The 22,616-nt window shown below is 38.8% G+C and overlaps 1 protein-coding gene across 3 annotated transcripts in view; it reads left to right on the plus strand.

The window, feature by feature from the left end:
- The window catches only part of LOC129182587 (zeta-sarcoglycan), a 372,011-nt gene that overhangs the window by 307,797 nt on the left and 41,598 nt on the right, over positions 1 to 22,616 (plus strand). For all 3 annotated transcript variants that reach the window (XM_054778927.1, XM_054778926.1, XM_054778928.1), the window contains 2 exons: positions 20,873 to 20,995; positions 22,298 to 22,370. In XM_054778927.1, the coding sequence (XP_054634902.1) occupies positions 20,873 to 20,995; positions 22,298 to 22,370 (196 nt within the window). The remainder of the gene's footprint in view (positions 1 to 20,872; positions 20,996 to 22,297; positions 22,371 to 22,616) is intronic.

Consider the following 22,616-nt stretch of genomic DNA (forward strand, 5'->3'; position numbering starts at 1 on the left):
AATGAATGATGGATGTGTTGACCTGTCAAGACAGATACTGTACATGTGAGCGTATTACAGTTCAAACTGAAATGGTGGTAATTTTCCTCTTTTTAATAAGTCCTCATGACATTAAAAGAAGTTCAGAAGCAGCCTCAAGGCCTTGTAAACATTTCCTTCTGATTTTCCACAGAGAAAAAAAAAAAAGTCAGATTTTTGGCATGTACAGTTTGACTACACCCCACACATTTCATTTTCATATTATTATCATCTGCCAGACGCACACACACACCAACGTCCTGTAAAAACAAAACATTGCAGTGTTTCCTCTAGTGATGTACGCTACTACTGATTTTGTTTCTGATCCGATACTGAGTAAAATTCAGGTTGGTATCTGTGATACCCATCCTTCACACTTAAGTTTCCTTCATTGACAAACTATAGGAACATTTGACAGACAAACCCTGAATTCAACTACAAGTTTACTTACCTTACACTCCAGTTGTGGATGGTGGTTATGGAGATGGCTCATGATATTGGAAGTGTTTGCCCCTTTCAATGGGACTGTTTTTTTCTTGCATTTTGTAGGTTGGTTGTCTTCAGTCCTTGTCCCTTCAATGTCCTTTGCAAATCCACAATATGTCCAGACTTCAGATCTTGTTCATTTACTGGGGAGGAAAATCCCAGGAGTGCCGTTTGCTCCCACCTTCCGCCATTTTTCCAAGCCGAACTGCACATGCGTGCCCACTTTTGCCGCTTATAGGTGCTGCGGCTGCTTCTCCAGGAAACGAGCAGTGTCACTGGTCCCTGACATTATGGAAGTGCGGTTATCAATCATAGTTTTACGATTATTTTAATATGAAATGGTAATACTGTCGGGAGTTTTAATGGGGTTAATCATTAATACCGGTAACAGTTACAGCTTGGGATGTCCAATATTGGCTTTTTTGCCGATAACCGAAATGCCGATATTGTCCAACTCTCAATTTCTGATTCTGATATCAACTGATACCGATATGTGTGAAACCACATATCTTTTTCTTGAATAAAAACGCTCAAAGTAACAATACTCTTAAATTATGTAGTTTTGTTGGCTACTCCACCCATCTCTGAGTAGATAATTAATGTATACATATTTTATATAAGAATACATTTTTGATATACATACACACACACACACACATATATATATATATATATATATATATATATATATATATATATATATATATATATATATACACACATATATATATATATATAACATAAATCAAGGCACAATATAAGCTATGTATCGGCTTTCATTGTAGGGGAAAAAAAATGATACCGATGTTGGCCAATATAACATTTTTATGCTAGTATCGGCCCGATATTTATCGGTGGCCGATATTATCGTACACCCCTAGTTACTCAACACACAACCGTTACTGTCTAAATAGCTGGCAACACAGTTGTAATTGTGCCTTTTCTACCGTCAAGCATGGCAATGGTAGTGTCATGGTCTGAGGCTGCATGAGTGCTGCCGGTACTTGGGAGCTGCAGTTCATTGAAGGAACGCACACTTATATCTGAACGTATCAATAAATATTTTTTGTATATAATAAATTAATGTATTTACATTTTAAATTTAAAAAGGGACTGTTTGCAACGATTACTCGGCTGCCCGGAAGGCGCTAACTTTTGAACTTGTGTTACAATCATTTTATCTTGCCCTCTTCCTGCTCAAAGAACGTAAGCTGCACCCCAGGTAACACACATGACTCTGCTAAGCGTTGGCGATGTAATTTTGAGCCAGTTGCCAACAGTCCATTTAATTAAAAGACATTTAAGTGCATTTTTAATTTGATGTGCAAAATAATACATGTGAGCATAAAACAAGGTTCATGATCATTTCGGTAACAATGAGTTTTTATCTACAAATAAAAAAAAATATTTGAACAAAAAGGATGTGAATCAGACCATTTGCACATGGACGTGGATGAGAGGTTGCTCTGATTCAACACTCATAAGTTTAATAATGCTAGGAGGGCCATTTCTTCCTTTCCATAGTGAAAACTGTTAGGGTTCGGCAGAAGCCGGAACTCGGATCCCAAGACGCGTGAGCAGGAGGTTGTAGCAAGACTATTTATTATAAACAATAGGGGGTAATAAATAGCAAAAGATGGAATAAAAAAACACAAAATCACCCGGAAGCAAACGGGGAAAAAGAGGTAACTAACAACTAAGGAAGCTGCCGAAAACCGGGCAGAATAAAAAGCTAAACTCCAAGAACAAAAAGACACTGCTGAAAACGGGTGTCTGCTAGAGGCTTAAGAAAAGGTGCCAGATGAGCTGCAGGTGCGTCAATTAGGACCCCAGGAGGTGAGGAGGATGAGCTGCAACGAAAAAACAGAACAGTGCAGCAGAGCAGCAAGCTAATCCTGACAGAAAACGATATAAACTATCATGCAAAAATGTAATAATATCACAAGTAATAGTGTATAACAAGAGCATTCAGAGCGTGCAGACCTTCACCATACCCTGAAGGTTTATCACGTGCAAAATCGAGTGAACTGCTTCGCTTTTGGTATAACTGAATTTTCAAACCATGAAAACATAACCCGAGAAATTTGAATTGCTGCACCTTATTATGTCCAATTAGCTTTTCCTTTCCCCTTTAAATGTCTCCCATGATAAAACATCGGGAGTTTTTGACCATTTATTTATTTATAACCCAACATTAAATTGTTACTTACAAAATCAACCCAAGTATCGAGACGGTATTAAGAAGTGTTTAAGGATAATAATTCACGAGGAAGGATTTTGATATATTGTAACTATTCTACACCTGTTTTAGCCTCAACCATTTTGGTAACGAAAACTGAGGCAAACACTCATAAAGTAGTCAATATTACACATTGTTATGTGAATTCTGACCTTGCTAACATGCTGACCATGTTAGTGTGACAGCTGAACACATCCCATTACCCTAATTGGATGCAGCATTTACAGCCAAATTCAGATTGCTTTATTCAGTTTGAGTGGTACTTTAGCTTCTGTGTTGTGTACCAAAGTGTATGTATATGCATTACATATCATCTCTCTCCAAAGGCTGACCAAACACTTCCAAAGTCTTGACACACATGCACAATGTTGACTTCTCTCAGACTTCGAAAGTTGGAAATCCCTGACAGCTCCTTTCCTACTGTTAAAGCATCCCAAAGCAGCTTGCCTCACCAAGAAAGCTACTTTAATTCTGATGTATGTGAATGTGTCTGCATGGCTATCTTGGAGTCGGCAGAATCGGTCTGTAAAATTGGTCGGCGCGACAGTCTGCAGTCAATTTAGTCAGGCCGCTAGAGGATGACATGAACTGTGTTGCATGACCTACCTTCACACACACACACACGCACACACACACACGCACATTGGACAAGGCAAGTACTAGTTTGGAGCTTTCCCCTGCATACAAATGCCTTTACATACATATTAAAATGCAGTGCACACAGACCTTGTGACAACTGTCTTCACACGGACACTTTGAGCTCAGATTCCCCTATCCCCACAAGCTGACAAACATGCTCACACATCCACACACACACATGCACACACGCGCACACACACACTTATTTTAAAGGCTTAAGTGGCTTCTTGATAAGATGGAATGGAGCAGAATGGATTCTCTTGAGGATCCTCTGGAAATCCCCCAGTCTTGAGCTGCCATTTCTTCCAGTTCCTTTTGTGCTGACTCTGCAACACATTTAGCTCTTTCTCTCTCACACATGAAGATACAAATAAAAACCATGTACTTGCCCCTCTACAGCATACTCGGAGGTATTATCATAAATCCTAGAACAAAAACAGTGGGTTTTTTTTTCTCTTCACTGACACACTTAACCGCATCTGAAACATAAATGTTCCACCTGGGTAAAGCCCTTATTAGTATTCCATCACAAAAGGAACAACTACTGTTGGAGGCACAGAATCATGTCACTGGCATGGAAAGCGTAAATGAATGTGGAATCGTGCAGGGTTTTCAAAGTATGAGGGGAGCCTCCCCTGAGAGGCTCAGGAAAGGGATAGCAGCTTGAGAAAACTAAAGAAAACGACACATTTTACAAAACTGCTAATCTCACTTCAGCTTTATGCCTAAAGCGGAATAAATAGATTTGTAATTCCTATGGATTTTTATCAATCAGAAGCCCGCAATAGTAACATCACAGCTGACTCTGACACCTCTGTCAATATAGTGACAAACTAGATGTACATCTTTTAGGAGAATGGATGCAAGGCCAAAATGTTACGAAATTTGAAAAAACTAACTTTTTATTTACTTTATATTTTTAAAATAAACACATTACTAAAAACGGTACAGTAAATATTTTAATGTCCGAATTGGGTCCAAAGTGTCAATACTTTGTGTGGCTCCCATTATTTTCCAGCACTGCCTTTGTACTAAACTCTCTTTGGCATGGAGGTCACCAGCACTTCACAGGTCTCTGGAATCCCTTTTCACTCATCCACGGAGCTGGTGGATGAGACTTTGCATTTGCGCTTTAGTAATCATGGTATTCATCCCCAAGATGCAAAATGCCACTCTCCCTGTAATGCCACTCCTTGTTATATTGCTTTTTTGTATATGATGGATGGTTTGTATACTTGCAAAGTGATAGTGGTGGTATTAAGAGATGGATAAATTTGCTTACGTCTCCACTGAAGACCCAGGTATGAAATGTACTGCCTGCCACTGAGATATAGATATACAATCGTCCATCGCCACTTCACGGTTCGAATTTCGCGGCTTCACTCTATCATAGTTTTTCAAAAATATATTAAATAAATCCAGTATATTAAATACACCATGCTGTTTCGTGGTTGAATGGCTATTATCAGTCAGAAATATGCAAAAGTTACATATGTGTTGCCTAAAATAAGCATTTTCAAGCATAAAAATTGATAAATGAACTAAATTCAAAATGTACGGCATTCAAAAGACGCATTAAAAGATGTTGAAGGTATGTATTCTACACTGGTCATTCTACACTGACAGGTGTCAGTAATGTTACTGTAATGTCTGGTGAGACACACACACACACACACACACACACACACAACCGACTTGACTGCCGGAATTTATTTTGATTGCATTTTTATTCATTTTGATTGCAGGCTTGAATTATCTCATACATCTCATATATACAATAATCCCAAATAAAAACACGGGCTACTGTTGCGGCTGTAACCCACGACAAGCAGAAATTCAACTCTGAACCCCCGATGTCACTTCCTGTCCGTCACTCCGTTCCCTAGGGAACACATTTATAGCGCAACACAAAACACATGAGCACGAGTCTCAGTTATGTCTTAAATGGCTGATTTCCTCTCATTATGTCTACTATATTAGGTAATACGAGTGGGTGACTATAGGGGTGTTAGTTCATGACTAGAGGCATCTGTATTTAGAAGTTTGTAAAGAGGTTTTCTCTGCTTTACCTACGAAAAGATTTGATTTGTAAATAAGAAATCCAACTTTGTGCAAATTCACTGATCACGGTCGGGTCTGGAACCAATTCAATTACTCTGTAGGCGCCACTGGGAATTGTGGGCCCCATTGGGCGGCTGTTGTCACCACATCTCTTTTTTTGGTGGCCCCTGTGAGTCAGGGGCCCTTGGAATTGTCCTAAATTTCCTACCCTATATAACAACGGTGTGTATGTATATACCACAATCAACACAGAGCTCAACTCTATGCGGAGGAGATGTGTTGCACTCGAGGCAAATGGTCACACGAGAGACTGATTGGCTCGTGATCAACCAGTAGATCTTTAAGACTTTTCCAGTAGATCCCAGCCGTTATATCGACCTGTGTGAGCTTTCCTGGAGAAGCTTTTGTTTGGACTGTAAAAAGCGGTACTGCAGACGATGAGGCTTTCATTTATTTGATTGGGAGAATTGTTGCCACTCATTCTGTTGTTTCACATGATAAAAAAATAAATGTTGCAACTTTAATGATGAAATTCGTAAGCTTCACATTGAAATTATAATAGCAGCAGCACATGTGATCTGTTCATTAGAAAATGTGTTCATTTTTTGTCTACAAGGCAGAGACCGCAGATCTTGGGCTCCAAAAAAAGTTAGTGAACACTTGTCTAAGGCTTTAGCACAATCCTGAAAGTCAGTGTCATGCTAGTATGTAATAGGGGATTCTATTGGTTTAGTATGTTTTCTTTTATTTGCCTGTGATGACAAAAAGCGCTCCCTTTTTAAGTGCCTTAACTTAAGTTTCAAAAACACACTTATAATGTGAGCTCCCTTGAGGATCCATCTGCTGCAGAAAAGATTCTGAGTACGCTTGTTGGCCTTGGGCACTTCATCTCATTTTTATTGCTCTCACTCACTTCCTTTCATTCCTCCTTCTCTTCTTTCGCTCTATCCTCTCAGTCGCTGTCAGCTCATTTATGTGAGTGAGAACCTTTCATCTTTGTCTTCTTAATGGCCAACCATAAAGATGATGTGTGGACTTCGAGTTTTGAAGCCCTACCCTTTCACCCACCTAGGTGGTGATGTAACAGCATTAGGTGGAATCCCTGCCGTCGTATTCCTGGTCAGTTCCCATTGGTTAAGCAGTTATAAACCATAAAATAATCAATCTCACAAATCACATAAATGCAAAATCATGATAAGTTAACGTTCTGTTTGTGCTGTAACCCTTTTCTTTTGTGTCTCTGATGCCGCAGCAGCTACAGTATGTTGTAGTTCACCCCAAATTTGTTTGTTGGGGTTGAGGTCAGGGCTCTCAAGTCCATCCACACTAAAATCCTGAAAGCATCCATTTATTGACCTTGCTATGTACACTGGGAAAACAAAAGAGACTTCCACAAACTGTTCCAGCAAAGTTGGTTGCATAGAACTGTCCTAAATGTCTTGGTAAAATGAAGAATTAAGATTAAGGCAGGACAACACCTGATTGGTCTCTTTTAATATGCAAAGCTCGTGTAAAGCTGTGTACCTCAGAAGTGGAAAAACCAGCAGTGTTGCATTAGCGGTATTTTTTATTTGGCCAGAGCAGTTATTCCTCAGGTTTATTGTTTTTGTCTGTCTGTCTCTTGGAAAGGCTAGAAGCCATTACAGTATTATATATGTGAGAGTGCGTGTTTATGCACTTTTCATCTCTAAAAGCGCATGTTGCTACTAATGGTTCATACTCCTGAAGCAGGAAAACTATTGTCTGCAGTTATCTTTGCAGAGGTCTATTTTGTGGGACCCTTATTTCGTTTGAGCTGCAAGAATGGGTCGGAGCTCATCCAAGTGCAACACATTTATTTAGATTTTTGCATGAAAGCGCTGGGGGGGGTCGGCTTCTGTTAATACAGCAACAGAAAAAGTCAGAACGACTGTTGCATCACATCTCGTAGCCTGTTCCGCTGACGACCACGAAAGTGTGTAATGTATCTTATTCTATGGGGATTCATCAAGTATATAAAACAAGTTTGTCATAAAGACAAACAGATTTCTTCAACCGGACAATCGTCAGAGCTTCAGTGCAATCGCCAGCTGGGTGAGCACGCCATGCAAGGCTCATCAGAACTCTGCGGAGTGCAACACAGGTCTATGGGAAAGTGAGGTGACAAGGAGTCTATAGAAGTGGAAACAATGAAGCAAAGCTCTTCTGTCTCCCATCCTCTCGCCACTCACTGCCGTGTTTACCAGTAAGTCTTCAATAAAAAGGTAAAAGTGATTTTAAATGCCCATTTATTCATGTTGGTGGAGCAGTTTAACAGCTGAATGTCAAGTGAAAATTGGTTTCTGATTAGTGTGCAGAGTGAGCACTTGCAAAGCCTTGCATAAAATTCAATTGTTCCATTACACACATTCTAATTATAAATCTACATCTTCACAAATCCCCCACTGAGAAACAAATGATGTACATAACAATCATGTTTCACAGTGATCACATTTTCAGCTAGAGAGAGGTCTTTCTGGATTGAATAGGCGAACGGGGAACGGAAAAAAAAAATAAAATAAAATGCTGCAATTAGTATGATTCTGTGTCACTCTTGTATCTAATCAATAGATCAGACAGTACATCTTGGCCATTTTATGAAGCCAGTCCATGATCAAGTCAATAGTTTTAATGAGCCATTTAATAATACATAGCTTGGAGCATTAATGAACTGACATACACTTAAGAGCCTGTCAAGGACTCAATAACGGCATAGATGTCCTGCCATTGTTGATCCCATATTTTTAATTACACAAAGGGCAATTGACTACACGGTGCAGTGCAATATGGCAAATTATATTTTTATCACTTGCCAATATGTGTGGGAATGGATATAACTGCTGTTGGAGTCATTCTTCAACTTAATAGTGAGCTGCTGGCCTGACACTGTCACCTTGTTTGGACATGAATGTATAATACGCATGACTTTCAGGGTTTCTCCTGGGATTTTCTTATTATTATTATAATTATTATTATTATTAATTCATTTCATTAACAAAGGACATAAAAAAAAGAAACGACAACTCCAACTCCACCCCAGTCCAACCCCAAAAACCCAGAGACAAAAATCCACACAAAACAACCGGGAAGACACACAAACACACCACCAAAAACAACAGTGACAATAAAAATCATATTAACAATAACAAAACAAATATATAATAATAAGAAATAAATATAACATTAACTTTTTTCAAAAGCATCAAACCAACAATAAGCACAAAAAAATACATAATTACAACTATCTTACCATCCTCATCATTACTACTACTACTACTACTACTACTACTACCACCCACAGACATGACCACACCAACAGTAATGACAATAATCACAATGGCTTATACTTGCATTGCATCTCACAAGCCCAGCAAGCTCTCCAGAGTGCCACACTGCAGCCATCATTTATTAATTTACACTTTAAAATCATACAATTCCACTTACATAAGGAGAGAAAAATCCTCTAGGATTTTCTGAAGCTGTGGTGTTGTGCCGCTGATGTGTCTGCAATTTTTTTTTGATTATGACAAATAATTTCAGTGATGGAAAACATGATTAGACCACCCTTGTTTCTTCAGTTTCTTGTTCATTTGAATGCCTTATACAACTGAAGATACCTTTGTTTGGACAAATATAACAGTGACAACAAAAAACTTTTTTTGGCAGTGCTGTGATGTTGTATGGAGGTTTGGACCCCAGATGCAGAGACGGGAAGCTCGTGGAGCAGTTTGAGTCTTTTAATAACAAAAATGCAAAAATTTCAAAACACGGTGCGGTGTAGGAAAACGAGAACTGAGAACATCACCACGGTAACATTAACAGGTAAAAAGAAATCTAACAGGAGAGCTGGCTGGATGGCTAGAAAGTACTGGGCTAACCTAGCCGGAGACGCAGAGGAAGGATATTGGGAAAAAGTTTCCAGAAAGCAGAGGCTGTGTCCAAGCGTGGAATGACCAGCAGGTGTCTAAACAAAGAACCAGCACGTCCAGCTGCAAGCAGTCAGCTTAAGTGGGAAACGAGTAATCAGCCGCAGGTGTGCCCAGTCTTCCCGCCTCCAACTCTGCAAGAGAAAAAAAAGAAAAAACACAGGCCAGGAGAAGGCAGGGACCCAAACAAAACTACAAAACAAGGAGGCCGCTGCCAAAATGTGACATGTACAATGCTATAGCTATCCATGGAAGAACTTAAGTGATTTTAGTTATTATGAAGAAAACCATGGAAGTTGCTACATATCAGCTCTGAAATTAAACTCTCATGAGCTATATTTGTTATCATCAGTATATTTCTCCAAAGAAATTTACCTTTAGTTGTACGAGGCATTAAAATGGATCAATAAACTGAAGAAACAAGGGTCTAATTATTTTTTCCATGGCTGTATTTGTGTTTCATGTGGCTGCCAACATTTAAATTGTACTTTATTTACAGTACTGTATGTTCCATCAGAACTCTGTCGCAGTCATTATCGAGCAGTCCTATCTGTTTGGATTTAGTCAGGATGGAGGCTACTATTTTAGATTCTCTCACTTGTTTAATTGAATATTTTGTTTAGAAAGTCGACAAAAACAAAGTTTGAAGAGCGTCACACAATTCCATCCCTTCTTGTGTGATTTAAACCAGCCCTGTCTCTTCTGTTAGCAGATCAGAGCATTCTGAAATTCTTAGAATGTTCTTAGGCATTGAAATGACAAAACGTTTTAATTGGGGGCCACCTCAGACTTCCTAGGCCTCTTACTGATAAACCACCCATGGCTAATTCCATCAGACAACCTATCGAAATATACTATATTATACAATTATAAGAAGTCGAGTGCCAGCATCTTACCTCATATTTTTTTAAGAGGAAATCTTTACCTTTTTATGAAGGTTGACATTCCTCTGTTTGACATCAATAAAATAAAAAGGACATTGGTGGGAAGGACATCTTTTTTAAATCTCTTTATGAGCTTGCAACGTGGCTGAAAATGAATATTTTATTGATCGGCATAAAGCAACAATGTAGTGACAGTCTTTTTTCAATATTCAACTTTAGAGACAGTGGAACCACTGACGTACATCAGCAACTTATCATTCCAGACTGGTATATTTCCAAACAAAACGAAAAGTAGTTCCAATTTTCATAAACGGAGACAAACATCAATTTACAAACTACTGAACAGTCTTCTTATTACCATAATTTTCCAAAATTATCAAAAAGCTATTTAACAACAGGTTGGACAATTATTAGTAAGTAATTATTTGAAAGAATGAATTACTCACAGACAGCCAATACGGACACAGAGCTAACATTTCAACCTCCATGGCACTGATTGAAATTACAGAGGAAATTACCAACACCATAGACCACAGAAAGTGTACGGCTGCAGTATTTATGGATCTGACAAAAGCTTTCGATATACATCCGAATTACAAAATTAGAAAGGTACGGAATCAGAGGGTTAGTTTTGAATTAGGTCAAAAGCTACCTAGCAAACAGGAAGCAATATGTGAAGCAAGGAGAATATACATCTGCCAGTTCAAATATCATGTGCGGCGTACCCCAGGGGTCAATACTGGGACCAAAACTGTTCAGCTTATACAGTATTTGTAAAGTGACGAAAGACCTAAAGCTAGTATTATTTGCAGATGACACTACCGCTTTTTGTTTTGGGGAAAGCACACAAGAGCTAATAAAAACAGTCACAGAGAAAATGACTATACTAAAAAGATGGTTTGATAAAAACAGATTATCCTTGAATCTAAGTAAAACTAAAAGAATGCTATTTGGTAATAGCAGAAAGTGTACAAACATGCAAATACAAATCAAGGGCGGGAATATTGAAAGGGTGAATGAAAATACATTTCTGGGGATCATAACAGATGAAAACACTGGAAATCTCATATTAAAAATATACAACATAAGTTGGCGTGAATAAATGTATTGGAGCTTTGCTTCTTCCTACTCCTTTTGGACATGTGGAACTGCAAATTGAACTATGTGATGCATTCCAATGCAACTGGTATGCATGTTCAAATAAAAGTAAAGCATTACCATTACACGCGTATGAAAAAAGACTTTTGCTTTCCTCTCCATGCCAAAATTAAGAAGAAATTGTAAAAACCTCCCTACTTGCATGCTGTTTGACATTTTTTTTCCCCCTGATTTCATTGCACTGTCTAAGTACGTACGATCAGTGATGAATTATGCATTTTAGGGTGATGAGTGACACTACTTTTTTTAGTGTCACTTTGCTGATGCTGGTTTTCTGGGAAATATTCACATAATATGAAAAATGTAGAATATGAAAAGTGACGTTGAGCGATGTATCATAAAATGATGGTAAAAATAAGACACTTTAAGGGAAATATACTTCAAGGTTAAATACAATATAATCCAGGAGGTTGAGAAACCTACAGTTTTTCAGTATTATATGGGAAATGAGGAAATAGAAACCGTTCCAGGGTCACTGTTGTCATGAAAACGAATAACCACACTAGTCACATTGCAGATGCCCCATATCTGCCTTCCTAACAAGTACACAAAAAGAATTGGAAGGCCAGGCTGTAATTTGTAAAAAGAAGTTAGCCACTGTTAACACGGAAAAACAATACATATATTGTACCTTCAGTGCATTCATGTCTTGCATGGAATTTTTGGAAATTCCTGCCTACCCTCTGCAGGTTGTTTCTGATGTCAGCAACAGTTGTTTTAGGCTCTTTCTTTACATTTGTCACAGTGTTTCCGTCCTCAACTGCGGCTGTTTTCCTTCATCTACCTCCTTTACGTCTGTTACTTAGTACAACAGTGGTTTCTTTCTTCTTCAGGACATTCCAAATGTTTGTAGTGGCTATGACCAACATTTGTTTAATGGTTCTGCAGGATTTTCAATCTTCTCTCGGATTCCCAGTTGCTCGTTTTTCATCCATAGACAACTTTCTGGTTTTCATGGTTTTTTTGTCACCTCTAAATGCAGTCTACACAAGCAAATCCTATCCTACCCAATCTGAAAGTGAGAGTAGACATTCAGTGCTATTTATTGATTGAATAAGTAATGTAATCTGACACACCTGGGCAACAAAACACACCAGTCACTCGCATGTTCCAATGCTTTTGCTCACATTAAAAATGGGTGGGTTTAAACAAAAGGTGTTGTATTCTAAGTTGTGTGTAACATGTGCATTCAATCCAGATGCAAACACCTGGAAATATAAACTGAAATGTTGCACCCTGGTTTCATATTCGTCCTTTGATGTCAAAAGGAACTGACCTTATTGGTTCAATATTTCTGGAGGGCACTGTAAATGCAAACCAAGAATCAATATGTTATATGCAAATTCAAAGTTTATTGCGACTCTATATTATATTATATTATATTATATTATATTATATTATATTATATTACTCTATTAATTAAAAACAAATTATTGTGCATGCACGGAAAAGGGCTGTGATGATATATACTGTGCAGCGTGTTATTGGCTGGATGGTATAACCACACAAACGACAGGGTGGAGAACAGTGGTCCTCATAGCAACAGCAACTAATTGACAGTAGTGTTTGAGGCTTCCCTTAGATAAGATACTAAGATACATTGTTCCATAGTAGAAAACGCTCCTCTACTATTTTATATTTATCATCACAGACTCAAGGGATCAGATTGATGAATGAAGCTGACAAGCACCCCTCATTTGGCTCCCCCTCCGTCTCTTCCTCTCATTTCTTTGTATCTTAATGAATGAAAATAATGATAATTTATCTCCCCAGCATGCATAACTCCGACCCTCCCACAAATTCAAAGAAGTGCACGTCCTTCCTTTGCACTATTCTCTTGCTATCAAAACACTTGCCTCCCCTTAAATGGCACTTTTGTCGACATTGTTCAAGAAACACTTAAAACATTCAAGTTTGGCCTTGCTTTTTAATGAGTAAAAACATTTGGAAGTGTGGTGACCCTATGGTTTCGTGTTGTTGCCTCATAGCCCTGCCAAAATAATTGCTTTTGCCTTTCTTCCCTTCCTTCTCTTTCATATACAGTAGTCATTCTCTTATTCGCTGAGCAGTGCCTTGTAGCACAGAATGTTAGGAAGTTACATTTCAAGTATTTTGGAGCTCTTACTGCTATAGTTTTATAGAATAGTTTTCTCTCTATGCAATATGATTTCCCATTTTTACACTCTGAAACCGTTAAAGGCATGAATATCATTGGCATTTTCAACTTTAATCAAGAAGAACATTTGATTAAGGGTGTGTTCACACCAAAAAGGGGTACCGAGACCCATCCGCCTGCCAGTGGACTGTAGTCCTGAGTAGGGCAAGTTTGAACGCATACTGCACCAACACACCAAAACATCGAATATGAGGTCACCAAATGTGATCACAACCAGGTGCTGCCCAACAGAAAGCTAAGTGAAAATCACCAAAAAATAAGCTTTTATGTAAACCCAGTTTTTGATGTCTATATGAAGTTGATATCCTTTTTGTTACATCCCAGCTGGTATAAAAAAAATCTGCCATAGAAAAGGTCCTAGAAGTGTATGTAACCCCAAAGGTGTCATGTTGTTTTGGAGGTGTGACGTCATTGGACAATATATGCGTCACATACGTCCAATGGAGGCGCCACTTTGAACTGAGGGCATTATTTGGTCTGCTGACAAAAAGTGTGAATACAAACCAGACCACACTCAAATGACCAAGTATTCATTTTTGGCTCGGACGACACTACAAGTGTGAACGCACTCTAAATAGTGGTTTTATTGAGGCTCATGGTTGGTATATTCTCTCATCAGTAATGAATTCAAACATTCTGCATGTAAACTTTATTACATTATTTGGTAAGAAGTAAAAAAAAATGCAAATCTGGAAAATATAGTTGCATGAAAATGCAAACAGCAGGAATAACTTGCACGAAATGCAGTCATGCAAGTGTAAAAATAAATCAATAAATAAATAAAAATAAGTCAATCAAAAACAGTTAAACCACTGGTCTTAACTTAAATGATGTACCGATGTAGGAATCTTATTGCTTTGTAGGGCTTCCACTAAGGATTTCCATAGTCAAATCTGATTCGTTAGATTTTGGCCATAGTCTGGGGGCTGGGTGTTCCTTCTCTGACGCCTGGGCCTCCTTGGGGCTGGGGGGGTGATATGTCCTCTTGCCTTAGGCTGTTCCGTGTCGGGGCACACCCGCACATGTAAACAATGTGAAACAGGTGATGGAAAGGTGCACATTATATGACAGGTGGCAGTGCGCAGTGATACGAAGGTAGAGAAATTAGCACAGGAAAACGGTTCTGTAATGCAAATGTATTACTCTTTTGAATGCCTACAAATCGTCGAATGTTTTGGTTTTTTTTTTTGTTTAGAGCGCAGCTAAAGGGGATCCCTGCAAATAAACAGATCTCATTTGCGACTTTTCCACATCAAAGAAAAAGGAGAAAACACTAAGATAAAAAAAATAAACATGGTAGGTAGCAACAACAGTAACTTTATTTAATCAGTGACAGAAAACAAGATGAACGAAACCGAAATAGGGTTGCTGTCAGCACGTGGGCGTATCACACATCAGAAAAGTCCACATAAAATACTAACAACATGGCTTGAAATAAAACTACTTGCCAACACTAAGTTAGCATTTAGCAGTTAGCAATTTTTTTTTTTTTAATTCACAGTTTAAATTAAGTTGGCATAGAAGCATTACCTGTTTTAACTGATTCGCCATATTGGTTGTTGTTGTTGTGTGATATGTAAGAAGCTGAAGCACATGTTCCACTTTACTTTCTTGGGGTCATTTTCAAAATACTGACACACTTTGGATGATTTTTAGTAGCCATTATGAGTCCATCCATGAGTCCATGAGTCCAATAAGTCCATCAATCTTGACTTTGTCCTAGCAGTCACCTCAGCTTCTTTGAATTGTGCAACTGGAGAGGGTGATTTTATTACTCGTTTATCGGTTGTGTTTAAAGTTAAACACACAGGTCATTTTTAATTCTTAAAAACAAAGACGTTCTATGTGAAAAAGTATGCTCCACAGCAGCCGTGGACACCCCCATGTAGTTAGAATGGTACAATCTTGATCACATGACACTTTCAGACTGCAAGGTTGATAGTCAAATCATATTCCACCTAATCGAATCGTTGAATAGTCAATTATTGTAAGACTGCTTCGAATAGGACTTAGCTTGCTTCATGCGCGAAAGTTTTGTGCCACATCCTTCCCAAAAATTCTGGCCGAATTCAAAATTGTAAACTCCCGTGTTTGAATTATGGAGTTGCTGCTTTGCTGCACAGACCTTAGCATGTTCCTGACACCAGTCAATATGCTGTCACTAGCTTGTGTATTAGCCAATGAATAACATTTTAGCTGGAAGAACAGTGCATGTTTTGAATATTCATTAAATGTCACATTGTAACAGAGAAGGAAGTGGCAAGTATATCAGCCTGCATTCTTCTTCTTTTTCAGGCTTTTCTATTTTGCCGTTCCTTTGACAGTTGCATCTTGATAACGCGTATATGCAAATTTAAAAGTACTGTATGAACCTTTCCTGTGTGGTCCTTTTACTAATGGCAAAATTTGACATTTGCATTTGGGTTGATGATCACTGAAGCATGATCATTGCCAAGATAATCTAAGAGAACGTTTGCTGCTAGGCTTTAAATGACCTATATTTTATTTTTTCCCATTTTAGTCCTGTATAAAAGAAACATGCCAACACATGTGCCAACATAAGGTCTCAGTCTTCACATGGACAAACAAGGAAGAAAGAAATCAGTTCTCTAAGGGTTCTATGTAAAATGCAGGATCTACTTTTACGTCTCTGGTGTGCCAATTTTGCAGGATTTTTGTGTGAAATCTCTGAGTATGAATTCACTCGGATAAATTCTCACTATTTATTATAATGTTAGATCATAACAGTCCAGAAGTACAAAAGTACAGAAGTATATATGGTCCTTTCACATTCAAACGTCTCAGGTCATAAAGTACAAGGGATGCTGCTAGATCTCTGAATAACAATAAGTTTAAAAATTCCCCAAGTTAATAATGGAAAGAGAAATCGTCTGTTCCGGAGTAAAACTGTCAGCTTCATATCTATAACGTTTATGAATTGTCTTTGAAGGAACATCTTAACATTGTTCACTGTCATACAAATGTAAAAATAAGTTAACCATTAACCATTTAACCATTTTTAACTGGTGGCCACTAGTGTTAGCCTCACATGAAAGCGAGTGTTTGATTCTCAGTTGGAACGTCTCTGTGTCGAGGTTGGTTTTCTCCGGGAACTCCAGCTTCCTCCCGCAGCCCCAAAGCAAGCATGGTTGGCTGATTGGAAACTCTAAATTGCAATAAACTGGCAACAGTCCTGGGTGCACCCCACCACTCACTCAAAGTCACCTGGGATAGGCTCCAGCTTACCTGTGACATTAATGAATGCAAATGAATGAATGTAAAAACGCATAAAACAAACAGCCACACTTTTTTGATGAATGACTAAGGTGGAATATGATAGGTGGAATACAAAGGTAATTTGTTTGGCAGATACACGTCACACATCTAGGTTTTTAACCTCCACAGAGGTAAGGCACTGTAAACTAGACGGGTGATAACGTGTATGCCGGCAATAGAGTTTTATTAACAGCTTCGAATTTGAGTCCTTTTCTTCCTCTGTTTTTGCTCTCCTCTGCTTTGAACAATCATGACTGAGGCTGCTCCTTGTTTTGGAATAAGTGTTCCAAAAAAGACAACAAATATTATTAAAGTGATATTTAGATATCAGATGAATTTCAGACCAGCACTTACTTGGTCTAGTTGTCAAATATAAGTATTACTCATGCTCTGCTGAAGTCCAAAAGTCCCACTAACCTTTTCCTCTCAACAGTTCTGAATGAAGAGTCTAGGCTCCACTCCAATTCCTCAGAGGTGAACAGTGATGAACCATTAAGCCCATAGCCAGGCTCAGCAAAGCATTAAAAGCAGCAAGGAAAATCCTATAAACAGTCATAAAACATACATTTATATAGTGCAAGGCAGTTGAAGTTTGATAAATGTCACCAGTACTTAGTCAGAATTTTGCTATTAGAATATTGCCAGAAACGTGCAAGGCCAAAAGCATGTTTACTTGAACGGCACACTCTTATGGACTTACTAAGAAATGAAGGTAAATGTGGGAGGACAACATTAGAGTGAAGACGATTTTAATTAGAACTAATTAGAGCCTGTTTTATATGGGTAAACGTGTGTGTTTTGTGTTTATTTATTATTTTCTTTCTCTTTTGAACCCTCAGTTTTGTTCTCACATGTTATTCCATTATTGCTACAAACGCCTATTTAAAGCCTTGAATTAAAAATCCAGCACAGCCAACTCATATAACTTTATTATGGACTTAATGCTTTAATGCACAGTAGTAAAAAAGTTACTTGGGGACCATTTTAATGTCCTCTGTTCTTTAATCACAGAATCTAAATTGGTCAGCGCAACAGTTTTCAGTTTTAATTTAATTATTTACAAGAAGTTAAATTTACAGTTTGATTTTTGCCTGAAGTGTTTTGCTTGCTTAAAAGCACACACACAAAAAAAAAATTCAAATGGAGTAATTTGGCCCAATAACTATTGCCTAGCGTCTTGCTTTGCAGCTGGTGTATGATGGAAGCAAAACAGAAGGCGTTCAAGACGTTTCCCACTTTACTTAATGCGTGACGGTGGTGGACAAAAGGTAACGATTGCTATTGGATTTTCAAAGTTCCTGTACTTGGTCAATATTATCTCTGGAACAGAAATCGTGTGTGTATTTTGCAAACGGCACATCAATAATGACTACGACTGCAAATCATTTTGCAGGATGCAATTAGAGTTCATATCAGAGCCCGCTCAATGAAACCATGATATTCCTGTCAGGTTTTTGTGTCCTTTTTTTTTCGAATATCGAACATGTCATATACAAGGTATGTCGGAAAAGCTCCGGAACTCCGGCCGAGAAGAACATCGGCGTGTTGGACCAACATTACCCTATTACCTGACCTGCCTCCGTGTGATTTTTTTTCCCCTTTTACCCAAGCTTAAGGGGGGTCATCAAGAGGACCCGTTTTGAAGACGTGGACGACAACAAGATGGCCATGATGACGGAGCTGCGGAAAATCCTTCCTGGTGTTGCAAGGATTCTTCCAGAATCCTTCCAGGAGTGCCTGAAGGCTTGGCAGTGAAGGCTGGGGAAGTGTGTTAGACTCCAGGGGGGTTACTTCCAAGGGGAAAATCTGTCATTTGTAGTTTGGATTTGAAATACAGCTTTTCTGACACTAGTCCTGGAACTTTTCCGACACACCTCGTATATCAGCACCAACACTAAACAGGATGTATGACCCCGCACATCGTATCGTTTGCACATTTTTATGCCATTTTCCTCCAAATGTAATATATTTATCCAATTATGCACTGTCGTGGATATCTCCAGCTTTTCATAGAGTCTTTTATCTACCCTCAAGAAGTAAATGATGTGAATAAAGCACACATCCTTCAAAATATGCTGACCTGTTCCAATGCAGGGAAAGCCTCTCTCGGAGCGATATTACGGGGTAGAGCTGAGCAGCCAAACAGAACTCGCTAGATGTCTGAGACAGCAACTAGCGCAGCACATCTCCAATTTAAACCAGCGTCTCTTTCTCCATCAATGTCTATTCTCTTTCATTCCCCTGTCACTCTGTCTCTGGTCAGCCTCAATCTTTCGGTATTTGCATACATTTGTAACGTACTTCAATTTGGATGAGTCAGTCTTTCTCAACACAAAGCTCACTTGCTCTTCTTGTACAAGTCTACAAGGAGACACTTTAGAAAGGCCATGGGGTGGGGAAAAAAGAGGCTGCTTCCAGATCGACGGTGGCTAATAAAGTTTGATTGTGACTGGCAGGGCACTCTTGGTGTCTAATTGAAACTCTTGATAGCCTGGGAGCCAAGTGGTGGAAGATGTCTCCAGGGAGACATGGAGTAATGGGTGGGGGTGAGATTTACCTAACATTTACACTCCACGTATTTGTTCAATGTATCAACACAATGAAAAATGGTTTATTACTGATCGCATTACGTTGTCAGGATGTTACAGATGTGATTGTTGTGGCTGTTTGTTGCTTTTTCTTGAAAATGGCGCCCAGAAGGTTTTGTTTTGGATGTAAATGTTGTGTATCTCTTTTGTTTTTGGGGGAACTAAAGACCCTTCCTCATGGTCATTGTTCCTCTGCTCTCACCACTTCACAGACAGCTGTTTTTCATGAGCAGAGCACCGCTTGATGTGGAATTCTCTAATATTCACCAATATCCAATATCCAATTCTTATTTACTGTTTGCTGCCCGAGAGCAGCCCGGGGGGGGGGGGCATTTAAGGCCCGCGGCTCATTCTTTATTGGCCCTTGGCACGTTCTAAAAATACGATTAAACAAGATCAAAACGATAATATCAACGAGGAAGTTGAAAGGTTCAAGAACTACTTTGTAAATATTGGACCAAGAAAAAAAAAATTCCCAAATAATTCTTTGTCAGTGGAGAAAGCGAATGAAAGTATAGACAGGAATTCCAACTCCATGTTCCTCACTAGTGTGACAAAGGAGGAAAAAATGTAGATTGTCAACAAATGTAAACCAAAAAAATCAACTTATTGTAATGCAATTGAAATAGAAGCGATAAAAAAGGTCATTTATAAGATAGCAGAACAACTGACGTACATCAGTAACTTATCATTCCCGAATAAAATAGCTAAAGTACTACCAATTTTCAAAACAGGGGATAAACATCAATTCACAAACTACAGACCAGTTTCATGCAGCTCTGAGGGGTCGGGGGGTTGGAGCCAAACCTCAGCCATTGACCAATCGCAGCGCAGCAGGCGGGGTCAGGGGAGCAGGCTGCGGAATCCGAGCATTTCAGCCAAGACGAAAAGAATGCAGATTTTCCCTGTATACACCTTGACAGTTATGGGGTATTTTATTAAAAGTAACTTTCTATATAGTGCCCGTCTGGGCTCTGATATCATTCCAAATATTCTTAAAAATGATTGTCGTAAAAGTATTGTTGAAATAAATATCTGTGTATCTATTAAGGTAATTAGTATAATGATCATTCTGATATTCTAAAACACTCTATTACCCACACGCACACGTAGTGTTCATACAGTATACTGTATAGGATTTTTCTGCCTTCCTTGCGGAGTATGGCTTTTGGATGTGGCTCTCGAACCTTTTCTATGGTTGAGTGAACAGCTTACAGTACGTAAGTAATGTTGGTTCATAGTTCATATTCTTCATGCGTCATTCATGCTAAACCTTCACGCTCAAATGGTTCTGTTGGGAGCCTTACATGGAATCATCTTCATGGTATATTATGTACGCCATGAATGTTCCTCTGCTCCAAATCCCTGACTCCAAGCCCCCTTTCTCTTTCCCACTTTCTTAGGCTCAGAAATGGTGGAGGTCCAGTGTCAGAGGTTTGAGGTGAAGAGCGCAGATGGAGAGAGAGTCCTTTTCTCTGCAGATGAAGAGGCGATCAGCATCGGCACAGAGAAACTCAGAGTGACAGGTCCTCCCTTCCTTCTGCTTCTGTCTTGCCAAGTTTGTAATGTCCCTGTGGTTAATTTGTTTTGTTTTCCAGTACCACACAGCTACTCACATGCACATCTCCAGTCAAGGTGAACTATTCAGACATAAATTAACCTGGCATACACATTTTGTGCTGATAATTGGGGAAACATTACGTCTATTAGAGGTGGGTCTTACACGGACAGAATACAGATATTTGCGGGTGCACTCAAAAATATTCAATGGCCATTGTAAAATGTATTATTTGCAAAGTACAGAAACTTGCAGTAGTTTGCAATAAATCAACAGGACAACAATATAAATAGGTCAACACATCTAATCTTACTGTCCTTTTTTTGTTGACCAGCTATTGAAATTGTGTCCATTTTGACAATACATTTTAATTTTATTTAGTCTATTTAGTAGTAACACTCGTATGCCTCTCATGTACTGGCGCTTCACACTGACTGGTGGGTTCTTGACCGCCTTTGACTTTGCTTGTCAGTTACGTGGCCATGGTTATGCAGAATGTTGGCAAATATAAATAGGGCTCTTCCCCTCATCGAGACCTATCCAGTGATATAACGTGTGGGTGTTCTTCACATATGACCTGAAGGGTGGGTTCCTAATCAAGTGGTTGTTTTCGACTTTATTTGTCACAAACTGTTAGATAGTATAAATTGCACACTACCTACAATCAAGACCTTTCCAGTGATATCACATGTGTTGGGGTTCTTCTCATGGTTTGTCCCACATTAGTGGCGGCAGGGTAAAGTATAATGAGCTGCTCTGCCCCCACTCACTGTGCTTTGCACCAGCTTGTTTTGGAGGCATGCCCATAATAATAAAAAATGAGTAAAAAAAATGAGGAATAGTAGGATGGGCTGTGCTTTGCTTTGCAAACCCATAAATATATAACCTACTAGTACCTAGGTTCCCAAAGTGGGGTAAAGTAACCCCATGGGTACGCCAAATGTGATGGAGGTACGTGAATAAAAATGAAAAACAATTAGCGCCTAACACTCACAATTACAAGTGTGCCTGAAACGCAGCAGAAAGGAGACAGTGAATGAAGTTGTTCGTTGCGCATTGTGCATTATATGAACAAATAAGTAAGTTCTATGATTATTTTGTTCATTCATATGCTGAAAGCATATTTTGGATTGTTGTGCAACGTCAAAGTTTAACCGAAAAACACAAGAATATCATCCACATTCAATTGCTTTAACTTCCTTTTACCTGTATGAAAACTATTTGTGACTCATTTTCTTTCCCTTTAAAGATGTCTCGTCATGCTTCACAGGTTCTGAAGGGGTGGTGTTTAGCCATTCGGTGCAGACGTCACATGTGAGGGCAGAACCTTCCCAGGATTTAAAGTAAGTATTATGTTGTGTAAATGATAAAAGTATAAATGATATGGTGGGCACTCTTCTGGCAACATTAGAATCCATAAATCAAGTCTGTCATTGATTTTTACCTTATGCAGGCCATGCAAACAGCACCATGTTTATTCATGAATAACTTACTCTTTAAGCAGGAACTACAGGTAAAGAGCAGTCTGGTATACTCATAATTATACTCTGTCCTGTTTTTCTTCAATGTCTGTGAAGAACATGCATTCA

Source organism: Dunckerocampus dactyliophorus, chromosome 6, assembly GCF_027744805.1.
Source record: "Dunckerocampus dactyliophorus isolate RoL2022-P2 chromosome 6, RoL_Ddac_1.1, whole genome shotgun sequence".
Lineage (NCBI taxonomy): Eukaryota > Metazoa > Chordata > Actinopteri > Syngnathiformes > Syngnathidae > Dunckerocampus > Dunckerocampus dactyliophorus.